This window comes from Chanodichthys erythropterus, chromosome 19, assembly GCF_024489055.1.
Source record: "Chanodichthys erythropterus isolate Z2021 chromosome 19, ASM2448905v1, whole genome shotgun sequence".
Classification (NCBI taxonomy): Eukaryota; Metazoa; Chordata; class Actinopteri; order Cypriniformes; family Xenocyprididae; genus Chanodichthys; species Chanodichthys erythropterus.
The window spans coordinates 26,271,724-26,293,108 of NC_090239.1; the positions used below are offsets into that span (position 1 = coordinate 26,271,724).

At 41.1% G+C, this 21,385-nt stretch overlaps 1 protein-coding gene across 1 annotated transcript; it reads left to right on the forward strand.

Annotated features, from left to right (window-relative positions):
* The first annotated feature begins 6,743 nt into the window (after positions 1 to 6,743).
* On the forward strand, positions 6,744 to 7,796 carry LOC137007544 (zinc finger protein 271-like). The gene has a single exon (XM_067369084.1). It carries the CDS (start codon positions 6,822 to 6,824, stop codon positions 7,794 to 7,796), a length of 975 nt encoding a protein of 324 aa, XP_067225185.1. The 5' UTR covers positions 6,744 to 6,821.
* Positions 7,797 to 21,385: the final 13,589 nt, after the last annotated feature.

Below are 21,385 nucleotides of genomic sequence, written 5' to 3' on the forward strand. Positions count from 1 at the left end.
CAGCTCTGAAATCACAACCAAAAAAGTTAATTTTCAGTATATTAAAGTAATTCAAAATGAGGATTATGAAGTGAAAGAAAATAAAAATGAACCTTCATGTACTGAAGTAGATGACTGCTATGAAATATTCTGATCACTTTGATGCCCTTTTATATATTTATTATATGTCCCTGAAACAATTATTATATTTAAAACATTATAGACAAATCACCATGTTTCTGTAGTGAGAACTATTAAATATGTTCATGAATGACACAATTATTGCCATATCTTGACACCAACTTTTAGATTGATATTTAATTATTAAGGGTTGGTCACACTTTTCTTTCACAGACTTCCACACATGTGAATGTGGGACACTGAAAACAAACTCAAGTGAATTTTGACCCTCAACCCTGTTATGAATTTTCCTCATCTTAAAACTGTGATGCCCAGGAAGTGACATCATCTGGGCTCTTTCTACAGCATGATGGCAGGACAAGAAAATAATCTCAATCCATCGTCTGTTTAACTTTGAATAACTTCTACATTTTATGAAAAATACAACTTTACATTAGCTTTTGCTTAAAGGTGGTAAAGAGGATCTTTTCGTCGACTGAGTTTTTGAAATGAGTGCATGCATAAGAACAACCCCCCTCCTTCACAGCTCATTTCGAGTGAACGCCTCCCAAAACGACTACGACTATTAACGACTAGCTAAAACATTCTAAGACTATGCTCAACATACAGCGATTGTTTCCTGCTCCTTTGTCTACAATACAAAGTCAATGGAGACGGTTTGATTGTTTTCCCCCCCGGTGGGCGTGGTCTTCAGATTATGACACGTGTCGCTCTGTCTCTATCGATCGAGTCCAGACCGAACTTCCCGTCCAAAAAATGTTGTGGGCGGGGTTCGGGCTGGCACCCAGGCTAAACTGGACCAGTATCCATCACATCTTACGCACCCAAAATCGATGAATTTCACTGCCAAATCAGAAGCGCAATAGAACAGCTTTTTAAATTAAGTCACCAGTAAATTGTATGGCTCCTACAGTAAATGTATTGTCTTATATATGTTTTATTTTACCAGCTGTGGAATCCAACCGTTCAACCATCCGAGGTAACGTAGTTAGCCTGCTTTATTGAGTATTTCCATTTTATGCAACTTTACACATTTATTAATAGTAAATTAATAATTAATACATTTATAGCATATTTGTGAAGCAGATTTATATACTTTCTTACTTACTTATATACTTTCACATGGAATTTGAACACCGACTGTAATCACAGACTGAACGCAACTGGCTCTGACTGGACATAAGCGCACACACTTAGTGGATTCATTATGTCGGACTCACCGCAGGTAACTCATAATCTGCAGTTGTTACTCCTTTCTCCTGACCAAAACATTGCATGCGGCGACTGTGGAGTGTGGAAAGTTACTGGAGTGTGCAGTTGCGCGTCTCTCACAAGGAACATCATGGCAGTGATTGACAAGCCAATTGTTTATGCGATGATCGCGTAAACGATTGGCTGATGTTTTTAAGGCCCTACCTCATGCACAGATTCCTTTCAGTGCACCTAATAAATAGTCTTTTATCAGTTAGTAAAGACAGTTTCAAGTAATATTGCAAAAATGTATAAAACAAAACATCCTCTGTACCACTTTTAAGTCAAGCTTAAAACCCTGTCAGCCATTCTGGACAGTGAATTTACTTGATACAGTTTGGTGTTTACTGATATTACTGTTTTTTTATTTTAATACATGTCTAAAATCTTGATTACATTGTTGGAAATTTTGAACCAGATATAAAATAAATGTAAAATAATCTGTATTCTGACCTAATGTTGACAATCAATTTGAACATTTTTCAAATCTCACTTTACTGACCATTTGTTGAATATTAGATTAACTGCATATCTAAATGTGTAGCTGAATCTTTCCAACATGAATGTTGTTCAGCATCATGAATGAATGAAGAATAAACACCAACCTCTTTGTTCTTCAGTGTGTTTCATTCTGCAGGGTTCTGGATCACTCATGTTCTCACTGTCCTCTTTAATAAACTCAGTCTTTACTGGTTTCAGCTCTTCCTGATGCTCCTTTAATGGGAATATCCCAGCATTTATTGATGCATTCCAGTGGGAGGGGCTTCACTGATGATGTGAGTGATGTGGGAGGAGCTTCACTGATGATGAATCCCAGTGTGGGAGGAGCTGATCTGCCAAAATAAAAAAATATGGGGTTTGTTTTATATCTAAATGATAACAGAATATAATGTAATAAAATGATTCCAAATATGGATAATGGTAAGAAAAACAGTTAAAAGCACAAAGACAAAAATAATTGTACATATATGTAGTCAACAAATCCCCTCAGTCTGTTGACAGCAATGAAATGAGCTTTAAGTGTCAATTTACAGCAGATCTGAAGACATCAGCATAATAAATGAGGTGAAAACAGGAACTATTGACATGAAATAAAGAGTGTTTTCAGCAGTTTCTCTGGTAATATAGATGATCCTCAGACTATCAACACCCATTCAACAAGACATTCACATCATCTCACTTTATTCTGAGTATTTGCTGTTATTGGAGTACTTATTGGAGTCAGGATATGTGAGAACATATAAAGTGCTCTACTGAAAGACAATACTGTTATTTCTCACAACATGACGTGGATAAAACACAAATAACACAAAAACAAACACTAATGACACTCATCTTCATCAACCACTGCTGCTTAATAACTGTGAAACATGGATTGATTTTATGATAAGATTCATTGTAATAAAGTAATTAGAGATTTAACATGTAACAGTTTTATGTGCAGAAACTGAAAACTCTCCTCGTCTCAGACTCACAAATCCTGCTGGAAAGATCTCACTTAGAGAAAAAACTGAGATTTTAGATTTCTACTTAAACTATTTGCAATTTCTTTAAAGCTTTCATTCACTGTATGGACATCATTGCATAAGGAACTACTTTGTCACATGTTTTTTTTTTATTAATCTGGTCATTTATCTAAAACTATTATAAATGTTTTGTTTTTAATTTAGTATGATGTTGTTATTAAACAGTGTTTTGCGCGTTTTGAGCAAATCAATCGAGTGAATCAATGATTTAGTGGTGCACTCATAAAGAGAGCCATTTACTTCATTCCTGAATGAATCAGGCGTTTGAACGAATCGAATGAATGGAAAGGACTCAGTAACTTACTCATTTAGACATTTACTGCCACCTACTGGCAGTTTTAAATTCTTTTTTAAGTATAACTTAAATAAATAAATCACATTTCTATAATAATAATTAATAATTATCATTTACTCATCCTCATGTTGAATCAAATAAAATATGTAAAGCTACTTTTTGTAATGTTTCGGGGTAATTTCTGGGTCAAATTTGACATGCAATTAAATTGCAATTAATTCGATTAATTAATCACCACATTGTGCAATTAATCAGATTAATTTATCTAAAACTAAATGTTTTGTTTTTATTTGGTGAAATGTTTAGCAGCAGTGGTTGTTGAAGATGAGTTCCATTAGTGTTTGTTTTTGCGTTATTAGTGTCACATTGTGAGAAATAACAGTATTGTCTTTAATTAAAGCAGTTTATAGGATTTTCTCATACATTGTGACTCCAAAAAATAATTTCTAACAGCAAACACTCAGAATAAAGTGAGATAATCTGCTAATGTCTTGAATGTCTTGTTGAATGGGTGTTGATAGTCTGAGGATCATCTATATTACCAGAGAAACTGCTGAAAACACTCTTTATTTCATGTCAATAGTTCCTGTTTTCACCTCATTTATTATGCTGATGTCTTCAGATCTGCTGTAAATTGACACTTAAAGCTCATTTCATTGCTGTCAACAGACTGAGGGGATTTGTGGACCTCAAATATGAACAATTATTTTTGTCTTTATGCTTTTAACTGTTGTTCTTACAGTTCTTTACTACTTTTCTAGATATCTGTCAATATTTTAATGGAGAAACAGAATAAAGTTCTGAATTAGCATCAGTTGCTTTACGATAGACTGATATCAATTCTTAATGCATTTAGTTTATGGGTGAAATACAAAAAGGGTTAATATAGCACAAAAAAATAATTAATTAAAAAAGGAAGAAAGAAAAATAAATAAAACTTTTCAGGCATATTTAGGAGAATCAGTTGATGACATTCAAACACTGTATTGAATGATCACAGTGAAGCCCAAAATACTAATTGTCATTTACTTTAATTGTCATTTTAAATCTTTAGACTTTATACCACAATCCTTCAAACCACCAGTTTTCACCAATTTGTCAGCAAGAAGTTCTTATATAATGAAATCATTTATAATTTATAATGGTATGATCTCTTATTCTTATATATACTCTATTAAAAACAGGTCAAAATAACTGATTCAACATTTAATTAATTGAATGATTAAATGATTAAATATATCTGTTAGACTAAATGATAATGGGACATTAAAACATTTTGTTTTCAAAAAAGTAATTTGAAACATTAAAACAGACACATTTCACCTGATGGGTTTTCTATGTAAGATCACTTTTGTAAATTTCATTTGATGCAGACACTACAGTTTGATATCTGGACTTTAACCCTATAAAAACAAACACAGTAACTGATTTATTTTTGATTTGGGCAGATCATCTCCTCCAACCAATCTGCAGTTCAGTCAACAAAGCCCCGCCCACTGCAATTCACAGCTCCTCCCACAGCAGTCACATCATCAGTAAAGCTCCTCCCACAGCAGTTGATCAATAAATGCTGGAATATTCCCATCAGACGAGCACTGAAGCATCAGGAAGAGCTGAAAACTGCAAAGAACATGAGTGATCCAGAACCCTGCAGAATGAAACACACTGAAGATACTGAAGAACAAAGAGGTTGGTGTTTATTCTTCATTCATTCATGATGCTGAACAACATTCATGTCGGAAACATTCAAGCACTTCTGCACATTTAGAGAAACAGTTAAACTACGAAATTAAACAATGTTATTTTCTAACAAAAGCCCAGTTAAGGGGAGTTTGAGAAACTTTCATATTCATTGTCAACATCAGATCAAACTAAATATTTACGTATTTTACATTTATTTCATTTGGTTCTCAATTTGCAATTGTGTTACCAGAATTTAGCCATTTTCAATATAGTTTTCAACATTGTTCAACTTACCAGAATGGCTGACAGGGTTGTGAGTGTAACTTGAGCGAAATCTCTTCTTACAGTAACTTTGGTAACAGGGTTGATGAATGCAGTCATTCATTTGTGTAAAAACTGAGACAATGGATTGATATTATTTTCTTGTCCTCCCATCATGCTGTAGAAAGAGCCCAGATGATGTCACTTCCTGGGTGTTTTTAAAAGGAGGAAAAACATGTCAGAAGTAACAGGGTTGAGTGAATCATGTAGGACACTGATAATAACACATTTAAAGATGCAGTCAGTCTAGACTTTGAGCATGTGAACTTTCTACAGACGCTGAAACGATCCTGATATGATGTCACACTCTGTGAATCTCTTTTAAAAACATAAACAAATAATAATCATTCCAAACTTTTAAAATATACAATCTAGTCCACTTTACTGCAAAATTCACTTGATCTTGTGTTTCCAGTGTCTTACATTCACATGAGTATGAAAGGAAGTCAGTGGAAGGAGAAGTCTCTGTGAACGGCCCCTAATAGTTACACAGTTTTAGGAAAATAAATTAAATATCAACCTAAAAGTTGATTTCAAAATATGGCTGTTAATATCACTGCCAAATCAGATCATTTAGACACAGTCCTCTCTTATAACAGATCACTAATGTTGACATGCATTTCCCGTAAAGCTGCTTAGAAACGTCATGTATTTAATGTATTGTATCTAATGTATTTAACAAAAATAGATTTAATTACAAGTGAAAATTGTAGGTTTTTTTAAAAACTAAGACAGATTTTAAAAGCAATTTAAAATGCAAAAAAATAGGTTAAGTTCATTACAACAATGGCTTGCTCAAAGCATAAATCTAAGCATAAGAAATGTATGCCTGACTGAAGTATATTTTTTTTATGTAAAACAAACTTATTTTTTATATTATATTACGCTACTTAAGTAAAAAAATCATTCCAGCAAGTTCAGGCAGCCGAAACCTAAAATTGTGGTAAAAATTATGTTAAATTAAGTTTCAGCTTATATTTCAGCCATTGAGTGCTACAGCCATATATTGGCTATTGATATCTTTGCTGTTTTTATACCATCATATGTCAGCCAAATTACCACAATTTTAGGTTTCGGCTGCCTGAACTTGCTGGAATGATTTTTTTTTTTACTTAAGTAAAGTAAAATAACATAAAAATAAGTTTATTTTACATAAAAAATATGCCTCAGTCAGGTATACATTTCTTATGCTATATTTAAGCTTTGATAAATTGATGTTATGTATTTCTTATTTTTAAATTGTCTTCTAAATGTCTAATTGTGTAACTGGCATGATACATTTTTACCTGTCAAATAAAATGTTATACTTGATTCATTCTGGACTGTGTATCAAAATGATCTGAATATTTTATAGCAGTTGTCTATCACAGCAAGTCTCAATTGTGTGACATTTCACTTCACATTTCTCTCTTTAAATTATTTTGATGTACTGAAAATTTAAATGACTTTCTTTCATTTCAGAGCTGATGGAAGTGGAGGAGGAACATCATAACAAACCTGGAGAAAAACCTTTGAGTCGCTTAAAGACTAAAAATACACTTCTAAAGAATAGAAGAGCCAAGAAATTTACAACCTGCACTCAGTGTGGAAAGAGTTTCACAACCAAACAAAGTCTTGATGTTCACATGAGAGTTCATACTGGAGAGAAGCCGTTCACATGTGATCAATGTGGGAAGAGATTCAGTCAATCATCAAGCCTTAAAGCACACATGAAGATCCACACTGGAGAGGAGCCGTTCACATGTGATCAATGTGGAAAGAGTTTCACGCGATCATCACACCTTAAAGAACATATGAAAGTTCACACTGGAGAGAGACCGTTCACATGTGATCAATGTGACAAAACATTTCTAGGGTCATCAGACCTGAAGAAACATCTGACAGTTCATACAAAGGAGAAGCCATATTCATGTTCTGTGTGTGGAAAGAGTTTTTCACTGCTGCAATATTTACATAAACATGAAAAAACACACACTGGTGTGAGAGAGTACATGTGCTTTGAGTGTGAGAAGACTTTTACTGCAGCAAACGGTTTAAAACTGCACCAGAGAATTCACAATGGAGAAAAACCTTACATGTGTTCACACTGTGACAAGAGATTCAGTGTGTCATCAAATCTGAAAACACATGAGAAGATCCACACTGGAGAAAAACCTTACAAGTGTTCACACTGTGACAAGAGATTCAGTCAGTCAGTAAATCTGAAAACACATGAGAGGATCCACACTGGAGAAAAACCTTACAAGTGTTCACACTGTGACAAGAGATTCAGTCAATCAGATCATCTGAAAAAACATGAGAGGATCCACAGCAGAGAGAAACCTCACAAGTGTTCACACTGTGACAAGAGATTCAGTTGTTCATCATATCTGAAAACACATGAGAGGATCCACACTGGAGAAAAACCTTACAAGTGTTCAGACTGTGACAAGAGATTCAGTGATTCATCAAATCTGAAAACACATGAGAGGATCCACAGCAGAGAGAAGCAGCACACGTGTGATCAGTGTGGAAAGAGTTTCATTATTAAAAGTCACCTGAAGATACACATGAAGATCCATGCAGTGGAGAAACCACATCACCACAGTCTGAAATCATGATAAGTAGTTCATCTTTGTGCTGAGAAACAGTGTCTCTTCTGTCTAAGTTGGACAGTCAGATCTCTCCACCTGTAGTTGGCGCTGTTGCTCTGTGGCTGCTGTTGAATTATCCAGGTTTTGGGTGAGGAGCGGCCCCTGATGTGATTGTGAAGCACTCATGGTGTACAGTAGTACATAGTAAAGTGCTACATAAATGCCTCATTTATTTGTAGTTAGCCGTTTCTCAATATGTGTTCTTGTCTATACTTGTGTTCTTGTGAAACATCATCAGTTGCTGCACAAGAACTGTTCCAATTCAAAGTTCATATCTTGCCAAGTACAGTTCAAATCCCTGGATGTGTTGTTGATCCGCCCCTTTTATCGGGGATGCATCGAGAGGTGACTTGTGTGGACTTGAGACAGCCAGGTATCCCAGAATGCATTTCGCACTAACCAGCAAGCATCAATAGTAAAGCAGAAAACCTGTGTAATTCAAACATAATACAGTTATGATGTCGTGATATGTAGTATTAAGAGTTTTCAGGCAAGAATGTACTGGTTTAAAGCTCAAATTTTTGGTTTATTTTTAAAAGTAGTGGTTATTTGGAGTTTGGGCGTTCAGTGCTCTTGTACCCCGCCGAGAACAGCCTAACCTTGGCTAATCCTTCTGACATTTGCCACTGGTTCTGATGTTTCTGTAGTGGTTAAACATGAGATATAATTAATCTTTTGTAATCCTAACAGTTGATCTTTGGACTCATGAACCTATAATTTGTTGAACTAAAAGTTTAATCTCATAACTTATAGTTATATTTTACTGTTGTGGCCTACTAGAGCGCTGACTTTGTATGTTTGATTGAATTGTTTGCTTTATTTTTTATTGTAGCTTATACTTTCATAATGGCTATATGGCTATTATTGACCATTAAAACTGACATTTAAAACATATTCACAAAGCTGCTGAGACAAACTTTTACTAAGGAATAGAGAGAAGTCTTAAGCTAAGAGTAAGGGCGGGGTTGACCTTGTTGCTATGAAGTAAACACAGTGATTGGCTGATGGGGAGGAGTCAGCGATTCAATCATAGAAATATTGTAGAATGAGGTGTCATGTTTCCAAATTAAAATAAAGGTTTTAAAATACAAATGTTGCCCTATTCAAATTAATATTTTTTAATAAAAATGTTGCCATTATTAAAAATAAAATGTTACCATACTGTTGCCATAAAGGTTTTAAAATGTAGGCTAAGTGTCACTAATTAAGTGAAGTTAATAAACTTAATTTCGAGAGGAGTACGCCCATTCAATCTTCCAATGAATACCAAGGTATACAAACCAGCATCTTACCTCTTCATGTTGTTAGTTCTTTTGGCATTTGGCCCGCCCAAACCACATCATGACTGACTTCGAACAGTTTCCCTCCGACAACGAGTTTTCTAATGAATGTGCCAGAAACTCCTGCACGTTTTTCGCCAAACAGGTTGGATCCTCCTTCACATCATATTTCACCTGTTGATCGCCCAGGTTGCCAGTCTCACCGTTTCACAAGCCAGCTCAACATAACTCGCTCAAGAAGACCTCTTTCTCCTCCACCATCTAGATCAGTAATTCTTAAAGTGTGGTCCGCAGACCACTAGTGGTCCGCCATCGCCCCCTAGTGGTCCGCGAAAAGATGACCTAAACTAGGCAAGTGTTTATAAAATCGTCACTTATTTAAGTAGATTTTTAATGTACTTGCGAAACATTTCTTGCCATTCTGTTTTAATAACGTAAAAATGGATCGGTAGCTAAAACAAAGAGAAGTCAAAAGAAAAGATCAAGCGTCCACTGAATGCAGCAAAACTACAGCACCACAAAGGCCCACTGAAGCCGGAACCGAAGATACCGAGTCACGGCCACTGCCCACCACACTCCCGCATACCACAGAGCTAGCGCACCGTGGAAAACCATGTGAGAAAGTTAAGCGAAAATATCACAATGAGTACATGAAGTTTGGATTTTTCTGGACTGGGGATCTTGTGGATCCTAGACCTCACTGTGTTTTGTGTTATGAAATATTGGCTAATGAAGCAATGAAACCATCGAAACTCAAGCGTCACTTTGAGTTTAAGCACAAAGATTGTATGTCAATGTCAATGTCAATTTTATTTATATAGCACCATTTCCACAACACATGGTTGACCAATGTGCTTTACATAAAACACACACCACATTTGCACAGTAAAGATAAAAGTAAAAGTAAAAAAAAAACTTAGAAAAAGTACCACAACCATTTGAAATAATTTAAAAGAAATAAAAAGAAAAACTATAAATAAAATCATGGTAAAACACAGTGCTTCAGCCAGAAATAAAAGCTTTGTCAAACAGATAGGTTTTTAATCTTGACTTAAAAATGAACACAGAGGGAGCTAATCGAATAGAAGAGGGCAACTCATTCCAAAGTCTTGGGGCGATAGATGAAAACGCACGATCGCCCCTGGACTTCAGCCTCGTCTTTGGTGTAAACAATAGTCTCTGGTTTGATGACCGGAGAGATCTTGTTTCGCTGCGTTCAATTAAAAGTTCAGATATATACAAGGGACCATACCATGTAGTGACAAGTGCGCTGGTTGTCCGGTGGCAAGGTCCTGTCTCGTCTCTTTGAACTGCGCAATGAAGTAAAATTATTTCTGCACCAAGCTGATGAACTGTATGATCGACTTCATGACTTTATGTGGCTTTCAAAACTAGCCTATCTTGCAGATATTTTCAGCATGCTCAATACGCTCAACTTAGCACTGCAAGGAAAAACGGTCACAGTCTTCACTGTACAGGACAAAATTAAAGGGGCCCACACCAAATTAAAGCTCTGGTGCGCACATATCGATCGCCGTGAATTTGACTGTTTCCCCACTCTAGCGGACTTTCTTCTCGAAACTGAAGAGACCCTGGGTGACGACATCGTCACAGCCATAAAGGAACATCTACAAGGCCTTCACATGCAGCTGGGGAAATACTTTCCAGAGCTAGATGTGGACTTTGAGTGGATCAGAAATCTGTTCGGCGACATCATTGAGCAATGTACCAAGCTCTCAATACAGGAAGGCAATAGTCTTGTGGACATTGCATCAGATGGAGGTCTCAAAATGTCATTCAAACAACAGCCCTTAACAGACTTCTGGGCTCAGCTCCTTCCTGAACATCCAAAGCTTGCAGAATCTGCCCTCAAAGTGCTCATGCCCTTCCCAACTACATACAACTGTGAAGTTGGGTTTTCCACACTGGTTGGTTTGAAAACAAAACAGCACAACAGACTAAACGTGGAGCCTAATATGAGACTGAAACTCTCCTCTTTGGAGCCAGACATTCAGAAACTGATGTGTGATAAGCATTTTATTTTGAATAATTAGTTTTTAACTTGAAACAGTTGCATATTAAACTTAAATTTAGCTTATCCTTCCTATTTTGTTGGTTTTTGGGGGCGTGTTAGAGTGGGATTCTGTTAGGTGGTCCTCAGAAAAAAATTGGAAGATAAAGTGGTCCTTGGGCTGAAAAAGTTTGAGAAACACTGATCTAGATCATCACGGGGCTCTGCCGATCTTCGCCGTGATGCATCTCATCCTTCATCATCATCATCATCCTCTTCAGCAGCAACCCCTTCCGTCCCTCCGGTAGAGAAATGGTCCGTCAACGCGCTCAGGCAAGCATTATCCAACACAGGTATCCATTTCTCCCGGAGGAATACAAAAGTGCAGCTTCACGATCTGCTCGTGCGCCCGCACCAAAACTCTCCACATCCTCCCAGCAACACGCAAGTTACAATGCAAACAGCTGCTCGTTCTATACGGTTTGCCTTTGCTATACAGTTCAGCCCGCATCAGCAGCGGCGGCAGCCACGGGCGCCGCTTCCTCGTCCGCCACTCATTCCAGCCGGTTCCCAGCCAGCAATGACACGTGGGGCCCAGATGGGTTAACTACGGGTTCCATGGGTACTGTGTGTGCATGGGCTTTGGCTGGGTGAAATCAGCGGGTCCCATGTAGGTTTTGTAGAACGAGTCCTACATAGGAAGCCCATATGAGCTGATTACATGGGCCCCATAAGGGACAGGCATGGGCCAAGTGGGCATGGGTTTGAACTGGGAATGCACATATGGGTCCTGCATAGAATTTTTATGGGCCAAGTGGGCATGGGTTTGAACTGGGAACACATATATGGGTCTTGCATGACATATTTATGGGCCAAGTGGGCATGGGTTTGATCTGGGAACATATATGGGTCTTGAATGGCATATTTATGGGCCAAGTGGACATGGGTTTGAACTGGGAATGCACATATGGGTCCTGCATAGAAATTTTATGGGGCAAGTGGGCATGGGTTTGAACTGGGAACACATATATGGGTCTTGCATGACATATTTATGGGCCAAGTGGGCATGGGTTTGAACTGGGAACACATATATGGGTCTTGAATGGCATATTTATGGGCCAAGTGGACATGGGTTTGAACTAGGAATGCACATATGGGTCCTGCATAGAATTTTTATGGGTCAAGTGGGCATGGGTTTAAACTGGGAAAACATATATGGGTCTTGCATGATATATTTATGGGCCAAGTTGGCATGGGTTTGAACTGGGAACACATATATGGGTCTTGCATGACATATTTATGGGCCAAGTGGGCATGGGTTTGATCTGGGAACACATATATGGGTCTTGAATGGCATATTTATGGGCCAGGTGGCCATGGGTTTGAACTGCATACATATAAACCAGTCTTGCATGGCATATTTATGGGCCGAATGGGCATGGCTTTGATCTGGGAACACATATATGGGTCCTGCATGGCATATTTATTGGCCAAGTGGCCATGGGTTTGGGTGATTGATTCAGGTCCACCAATATTATGTACTGCTCATCTACAAACAAGCATCAAAAATAAAATAAAATAAAATAAGCTTAACTTAGGATATCAAGGGGAGCCTTATCATTCAAGCTCCTCTTGGCAAAGCAAAATCTGCTCGTCACAACATGGCAGACAGAGCATCATTCTGCTTGCTTCGATGCTGGACAGGACAAGAGGAAAAAGAAAAAAAAGGACTTGCAGGAGGCCTCATCATCAATCTGTCTGCCACTTCTGTGTTGTTAGATGTCCTTGGACCAAAGAGTAGCATGTGTTTCTATCAAGGTGTAGCTCATACACCAACAATGACACATGTGTTGGCTGTAAAAGGTACAGTAGATCTGTTTGGTTAGGCTATCTGAAGATCTTCAGGATGCATTGACATATACATGGTTAATGGTTTAAGACGGTAAAGGGAGGGGCTGAAGTAGTTAAAGAAGTAGGCCTGTAAAGACAGAGACCCTTTCAATTTAAGTAAAATAATAAAGCTGCAGAAAGCCTTCCGACAGTGCATGGAGCATTCACATAAACACTTTCATTGGTGCAGTGACCCAGATTGGGACAGATTTATGGGGATAAGTGTAAAGGAGACATCATTGCTACTGCTGGCATTTGAATATTTACAATATTTATATTATATGAATATTTTGCTAACTTAACATAAGTTGCTTATAACATAGTTGCCTGTAGAATGTTGGGTAAATCCCTCCCTGATGCCTCATAGGACCCATTTTGCTACCCAATTGGCTTTTGGTCAATTTGAACATCCATCTACCACGCCGGATACCCAGATTCAAGACCCGCTTGGGGAGTGGTTTCTGGTATCAGAGGTGGAAGTCATTGTAGTAGATTTAAGTTCGTAGTGGGGAAGGAAGTGGTCAGGGACGACAAACAACTGCTGACTGAGTCTTTATTGAATGTCAACAGAAGGACTGTGCAACGCACAACAACGAAAATAAACAATCCACAAAGGGCTTCACTCCAGGTTCGGCATACGCTATCCACAAGGGCTTCTCTCCAAGTTTGGTTTACACCATCCACAAGGGCTTCACTCCACGAACCTCGACTCAGTCAACAGTTCCCCTCTCTCTCACACGCTCCTGCTTCTCACGGCGTTTTAACCTGTCTCCGCGCCAATCACTGGGATGAGAAACAGGTGTTCGTGATTTGTATCCAACCCACTCACTTACCAAGCGTCTCCCGCTATTCTCTCCAGTTGCAGACCTCGCTGAACCATGCCCCCCTCGCCACATACCCCCACCGCCCGACTCAGGCCGGGGAGCCGGTTTCCGGCCTGCGCCACAAATCAGCCACAGCCATTCGAACACCCGGCCTGTGGACCACCTTGAACTTAAAAGGCTGTAAAGCCAGATACCAACGAGTGATCCGCGCGTTGGTATCCTTCATGCGGTGGAGCCACTGCAGGGGAGCGTGGTCCGAACAGAGAGTTAATTCCCGTCCCAGGAGATAATAGCGGAGGGTGAGGACGGCCCACCTGATTGCCAAACACTCTTTTTCTACGGTACTGTACTTAGCTTCTCTCTTCGAGAGCTTACGGCTAATGTACAGTACCGGCCGCTCCTCACCCTCTATCTCCTGGGACAGGACAGCACCCAGCCCCCTGTCCGACGCGTCAGTCTGCAACAGAAAAGGGAGAGAAAAGTCAGGAGAGTGAAGCAATGGCCCGCCACATAGAGCAGCTTTTACCTGGGTGAAAGCCTGCTGGCACGGCTCCGTCCACTGGACCGTATCTGGAGCATCCTTTTTAGTTAGATCAGTCAATGAGCTGGTGAGGGCCGAATAATTAGGTACAAACCTTCTATAATATCCCGCCAGCCCGAGGAACTGTCTAACCTCCTTTTTGGTCTTGGGGCGCGGACAGGTCGCAATCGCTGCCGTCTTGTCAGTTTGGTGACGCACCTGCCCATGCCCCAAGTGGAAGCCCAGATACCTTACTTCCACGCGCCCAATTGCACACTTCTTCGGGTTGGCCGTGAGCCCAGCCGCTCTCAGCGATCTCAGGACGGCTCTCACATGCTGCATATGCCGCTGCCAATCATTACTATAGATAATAATATCATCTAGATAGGCAGCCGCAAATGCAACATGGGGCCGGAGAATTTTATCCATGAGTCGCTGAAAGGTGGCCGGTGCCCCGAACAGCCCGAACGGAAGCGAAACAAATTGGTGTAATCCGAACGGCGTCGTGAAAGCTGTCTTTTCTTTGGATAAAGGCGACAAGGGGATCTGCCAGTACCCTTTCGTTAAGTCCAGTGTCGAATAAAATCGAGCCGCACCTAGCCGGTCAAGCAATTCGTCCACCCGCGGCATTGGATACGCGTCGAATTTCGACACTGCATTCACCCTGCGATAGTCCACGCAGAAACGAACCGAGCTGTCGGTCTTAGGAACCAAAACTATAGGGCTCGCCCAGTTACTGCTGGACTCTTCTATTACTCCCATTTTCAGCATTGCCTCTAATTCGTCCTGAACTACCTTTTTTTTGTGTTGTGGAATTACAAATTTAAGAATCTGTTTAAAATCTGCAGATCCTACATCCTGACCATTTGGCAGGACAAGCTCAAGATACAGCAGTGCTTTTGTCTCTATGATAATGTAAAGGTATAGGTGATACTGCCAGACTGATTGGATTAGCACCTATGCATTTGAATGACACAGTTATGCTGATTAGATCATGGCTAGGAAATGTAAGCAATGATCTGATTCCTGTACTGCATTTGCATCCTTTGTTTAGATTGTCCACACCTCTACTCTATGTATCCCTCCCCCTTGAATGTATATGAACTACCAAGTCACTGCTTTAGTTTAGATTTTGGATGACCACAGCGACGCACAGCGTGTTTCTCAATAAAGAGTAACTTCTGCTTCAAGAGATCCCAAAGTCTCCTGGTCTATGCTTCTGAGATTTCCAACAGTTTTGGTGCCGTGACCCGGATAGAGCTTCTCACTTCAATCCAGATTGGAACTTCAAGCACAACAAAGATCTGATCCAAAGGAAGATCCAGGCTGAATTTTCCTGTTCACCCAAGGGTTGGTGAGTGATACTCTATCCAAAAGAACCATTAAGACCAGTACTAATGTGTTATCCTCTGCGCCGTCAGAGAAGAGTTAACAGACAGCTGTAGGGTTTGGTTAACTAAGTTATCCTCTAAAAATGTTCTTTTAGAGATTAAGTTTATCCTCTGTTTAGGCAGGGAAGTTTAGCATCACATGCTAATAATTAGGTATCCTCTGTTCAGGCAGGGAAGAATTAGTGTAAAGTGCTAATAATTTGTGTTGTCCTCTGTTTTATCAGGGAAGGTGGTGTGTTAACAGAATAGCCATCCTCTACTTTGCTAGAGAAGAAGGTTCATCCTCTGTTAATTCAGGGAAGGTTACAGTTGTTACAGTGTGTTAGCAGGTTGGTTCTACTCTGCTCACCAGAGAAGGTTGAATACATTACGATGTGTATTAACTAGGTTAACCTCTGCTCTGTCAGGGAAGTGTTGAAGTGTATTGTTGTACCAGAAAGACATTACACAATGTTGAGAAAGAACGCTAGACTTATTCCAACGACTGAGAAAGGTGGACTAGCTACTCCTTTATGGACAGATAGTGAGTTCAAATCAGTGTTAGGAAAGCACATGGACTCAATAGTGACTGAGTCAGTCAGATTGGATTTGACAAAGAAATTTGGGATTCATCCAGAAAAAGTTTGGTCCATTGAAGAATGCAAAAAGGTATTTGGTGCTTGTATTCGGAAGAAAAATATGAAGGGCATTATCTGCTGCCACAGAGAATTTACTATATCCATTGCACAAGAACAAATCCAACATATTGCTAAGTTAGAAGAGCAGAACAAACAGTTGCACACTAGAGTGTCTCGTCTCACTCAGAAGTTGGGCCTTAACAAAGCCTCAACCAAATGTGACTCAAAAGACCAACAGTCAGATGAAAGCTATCCTGACTTACAGTCTTTCTGTAGACTAGAGGGCAATAGCAATACTGGATTCATGGATAAAGATGTAAATGCAGTTGAAGTGTGTGGAGTGAGACAAAAGGCTCAGAGTAGGGCAAAAGGGGTTGACACAGTTCCATCTGTAACCCCCATACTGCAGTTACAAGCAGTCAGTACCGCTATAGGTCCTGAAGACATAGAAAGAATTGCTGAGAATTTGCCATCAGTGCATAGAAATTTTTCTGAGTTTAGGACAGAGTTGTCCAGAAAAATGAAGCTCTATGATATGTCCCTAGCTGAAGTCACACAGCTAATGTCACAAATCCTGAAAGAGTCAGAATTCAATGATTTTGAAAGTGCTGTAAATAATTCTGAGTTTCAGCATTCCAGCAAAGGCGAATTGAGAGAAGGAGTTCTGAGAGTGTTACAGAACCTTGTTGGACCAAAGGTAGACTGGTCAAAGATCACTAGTTGTGTACAGAAGGATGAAACTGTAAGTGAGTACACTGAAAGATTTTGTCAGTCAGCGGCAGCATACAGTGGAATAGTTGACACTCCAGAGAAGGTGTTAGAGGATAATGGACCACTGGTCCGCATGTGGTTTGATGGGCTTTCATCAGAATACAGAAATGCATTGCCTTTCTTAGACCTCACATGGTCCAATGGAACCCTGCAAAACAACTTGGATAGGTTAGCTATTTGGGAAAGAGACTCAGATGTCAAGACAAGAGTAAAGATTGCAGCAGCATCCTTTAAGGTCAACACAGAGAATCGACAGAAACGTAAATGTCCTAAGAGAGAAGGCAGATGTCATTACTGTGGTAAACCTGGACATTGGATGAAAGAGTGTAGGAAAAACAAAAAGACATTAAAAGAAATGAACAGCTTTACTCAGCTCCTACTCAGTCTACTTGCTACACTGAACTGCCCCTCCCCTCTTCTCCAAACTCTTGGAGCAGCAGCTTGCTGACATGCTAACCATATTTGGGCTGTGAGTGCTTAATTTCCCCAGTCATTTACAAGAAAGCTTAAAGACTCATTCTGAACAAAAGAAAGTTGACTATCACTTCCACCATTTGGGGACACAGGTTAAGTATACTCACAGCCTTAAATGTTATGCTACAGCACACTCCATTCACTTGTCCATCCTCAATGGGGTATGATGTCTGCTATGACTGATGTTTCAATGGAAGATGGAGATGTAGCACCTTAAATTTGGAAACTAACTACAGGGAGAGAATAGGACACACAGACCAGTGAGGAGCCCAGGGAAGAACCGAAGTGCATAAGGCCTCGGGGGCTAAACCCTGTGGTGAAGACTTCCTCATAGGTTTCCCCCTCTCTCAGTTTATCCCCACCTTACTGGTCTATAGGTGTCAAATTGATTAAGACTAGGTTAAGAAAAAGAAGAACAAAACCACTATACGATCACTAGAAGTTTATGTTGATCAGAGTTAGACAGAAAAACTATAGGATCATCAGAGGTGTAACGTACTAAAGTCTATGCAAGAATACTGCTGGTCTGCTTTTTCTTTGTTTTCTTGTGTGCAGGTATGTGTATATGCCATGACGTCTCAAGCAGCACCTGGTGTAAAGCATCACCTCAGATAACCATGAACAACCTTCATGATGACGGAGTCATCTGAGCAACTCGGAGTTGCACAACGACAAAGAATCATCTTGGGACAAACATGGAAATGGACTCTACAGGGAACAGACTCCACAGCTATTCAGGCACCATGGACTTTTAGGACTTCCACGCTTATGCTACATGGTTTTTCTGTGTCATCATGTAGTTAATACAACATGTTACCACCCTGCGTTGTATATGTGTCAACAGTATACTCAAGTTAAAGAACAACACTTATGTAAATGTTGGACACGACACAGAATAAGATGTATGTGCCTGTAACTGTTACAAGTTGCATGACTGGAAGATGGAACTTATGTTAACAAACATATGTTATAGAAGGGATTTAAGAAGGTTTAAATTTGTATTATGTGAGAGTTATTAGAACTCTCAAAGGGGGAACTGTGGAATTACAAATTTAAGAATCTGTTTAAAATCTGCAGATCCTACATCCTGACCATTTGGCAGGATAAGCTCAAGATACAGCAGTGCTTTTGTCTCTATGATAATGTAAAGGTATAGGTGATACTGCCAGACTGATTGGATTAGCACCTATGCATTTGAATGACACAGTTATGCTGATTAGATCATGGCTAGGAAATGTAAGCAATGATCTGATTCCTGTACTGCATTTGCATCCTTTGTTTAGATTGTCCACACCTCTACTCTATGTATCCCTCCCCCTTGAATGTATATGAACTACCAAGTCACTGCTTTAGTTTAGGTTTTGGATGACCACAGCGACGCACAGCGTGTTTCTCAATAAAGAGTAACTTCTGCTTCAAGAGATCCCAAAGTCTCCTGGTCTATGCTTCTGAGATTTCCAACAGTGTTCAGGTAATCTATACGGCCGGCTGCGAACAACCACGCCCGGCTCCGTCTCGACATGGTGCTGAATGAGGTTGGTACGTCCCGGCAGGGGAGAGAACACGTCTGCATATTCCTTTTGCAATTTGGATAAATCAGTGAGCTGGGAGGGCGAGAGGTGATCTCCCCCCGGGACCAGAGCGAGAGATTGAGATTTTACATTCGCCTCTGGTCCGAGATCATCCTCCCCACTAATCACCGTCGCCAGCATCACTGATTCTGCCTCATTCCATTTTTTTAGGAGGTTGAGGTGATAGATTTGACGTGCCCCCCACCTGTCGGACCGTACCACCTCGTAATAGAGCTCGCCGACTTGCCGTGTGACCTCAAAGGGTCCTTGCCACTTTGCAAGTAATTTCGAACTGGAAGTAGGGAGCAATACAAGCACTTTTTCCCCCGGTGCGAATTTACGTAGGTTAGACCGTCTGTTATACAGTTGGCTCTGTCTGTGCTGGGCCTGTAACAAATTCTCCATTGATAGCCGCCCCAAAGTGTGGAGTTTTGATCGCAAGTCCAGCACATACTGAATTTCATTTTTGGCCTGAGATGGTCCGTCCTCCCAAGTTTCTCTGAGGACATCCAGCACCCCACGGGGCTGGCGCCCAAAGAGAAGCTCGAAGGGGGAAAACCCTGTGGAGGCTTGCGGGACCTCTCGTACTGCGAATAACAGAGGTTCCAACCACTTATCCCAATTTTTGGCGTCCTCTTGAACGAACTTACGAATCATGGATTTAAGCGTGCGATTAAAACGTTCGACCAGCCCGTCCGTTTGTGGGTGAAAGACGCTGGTACGAACCGATTTAATGCCCAATAATTCGTACAGTTCGCGTAACGTGCGTGACATAAACGCTGTGCCTTGATCAGTGAGGATTTCTTTTGGAATCCCCACCCGGGAGATTAAGCGAAACAGTGCATCCGCAACACTTTTAGCAGAAATGTTGCGGAGAGCCACTGCTTCAGGATATCGTGTTGCATAATCAACAATGACTAATGCAAAGCGATGTCCCCTTGCTGATCGTTCTAATGGCCCGATGAGGTCCATACCAATTCTCTCGAAGGGGACCTGCATTAATGGAAGTGGGCGCATCTTTTATAATCGCGAAATACGGGTAAGCAAGCGGACGTCCAGGCTGGAGAGGCTGACCATCAATTATGTTTACCACCCATCAATTACCACCCTATCAAATGCATTTTTTAATGTCTCATCCTGAGACTGCTCCAGGGGAAAATCATCGCGTTCCGGAAGAATTAGTCTTCCGGCTTCACTCAGATCCCCTGCAGCAGAACTCTCCGGTCTCTGATCAGTCTCTCCCACCTGTACTCGCGCTTGCTCACCCCGCGTTCTTTTCCCCCAAGAGGCATCCGAGCAAAGACATCCCAATAATTGTTTAAACGCGGGCCAATCCGTTCCCAAAATTATCGGATGCCGGAGGTGCGGGTTAACTGCCACCTCAACACTATGCTTTTGTCCCCTAAATTTAATTATGACGGACATTACGGGATATTTTACCACATCCCCATGCACGCACCAAACCCCAACCATGCGGCCTGTATCCAATGCCCCAGACGAAATCAGGCTTTGATGGAGAGAGGTTTGGTTACAGCCCGAGTCCACCAAAGCCTGATAGGTACCCCCCTTGATACTCACAGGTATTTGGTACCCGCCAGCCTGACCAGGGGCAGCTTGAAGTTCGTCGGGGACCCGGATCATCGTCCCGACCTCCATAACCGGACATTTATCCACAAAATGAACCGGATCCCCGCACCACCAACAGGCCGGCCCAGACCTGCCCGCCGCCCCAGTGGCAGAGAGTGGGCTGAATACATGGCGCGGAGAGAGGGGAGAAGCAGGAGCGGGGTCCGTCCCGGCAGCAGGGAGTCCCGCCCCCCTCTCGTCCGCCCGGCCCACCTCGTGTTCCGTCCGAGGGAGGGGCGGAACGGGACAGGCACCTTCCTACAGACCCAGAGCCCCACCCTCGGGGCGGAACACGAGGTGGGCCGGGCGGACGAGACCTAGGGAGAGGGACAGGTCTAGAGAGAGAGGGGGACAAAAGAGAGGGAGAGAGAGAGGCAGCTGGAAGGGGTTCGCCGCCCCCTTGGCACGCCACCAGATGATCCTCCGCCAGTTGGATGGCTGAGTCCAGCGACGTGGGGCGGTGGCACTGGACCCACTCGGCCGTCTTCTTCGGGAGCCGAGTGATGAATTGCTCCAGCACCACGCGATCGACGACCAGGTCCACGTCGCTTCCCTCAGCCAGCAACCATTTGCGGCACAAG

Bases quoted from the DNA above. Each gene is read 5' to 3' on its own strand.
- LOC137007544 (XM_067369084.1), top strand. From the start codon at position 6,822: ATGAGAGTTCATACTGGAGAGAAGCCGTTCACATGTGATCAATGTGGG.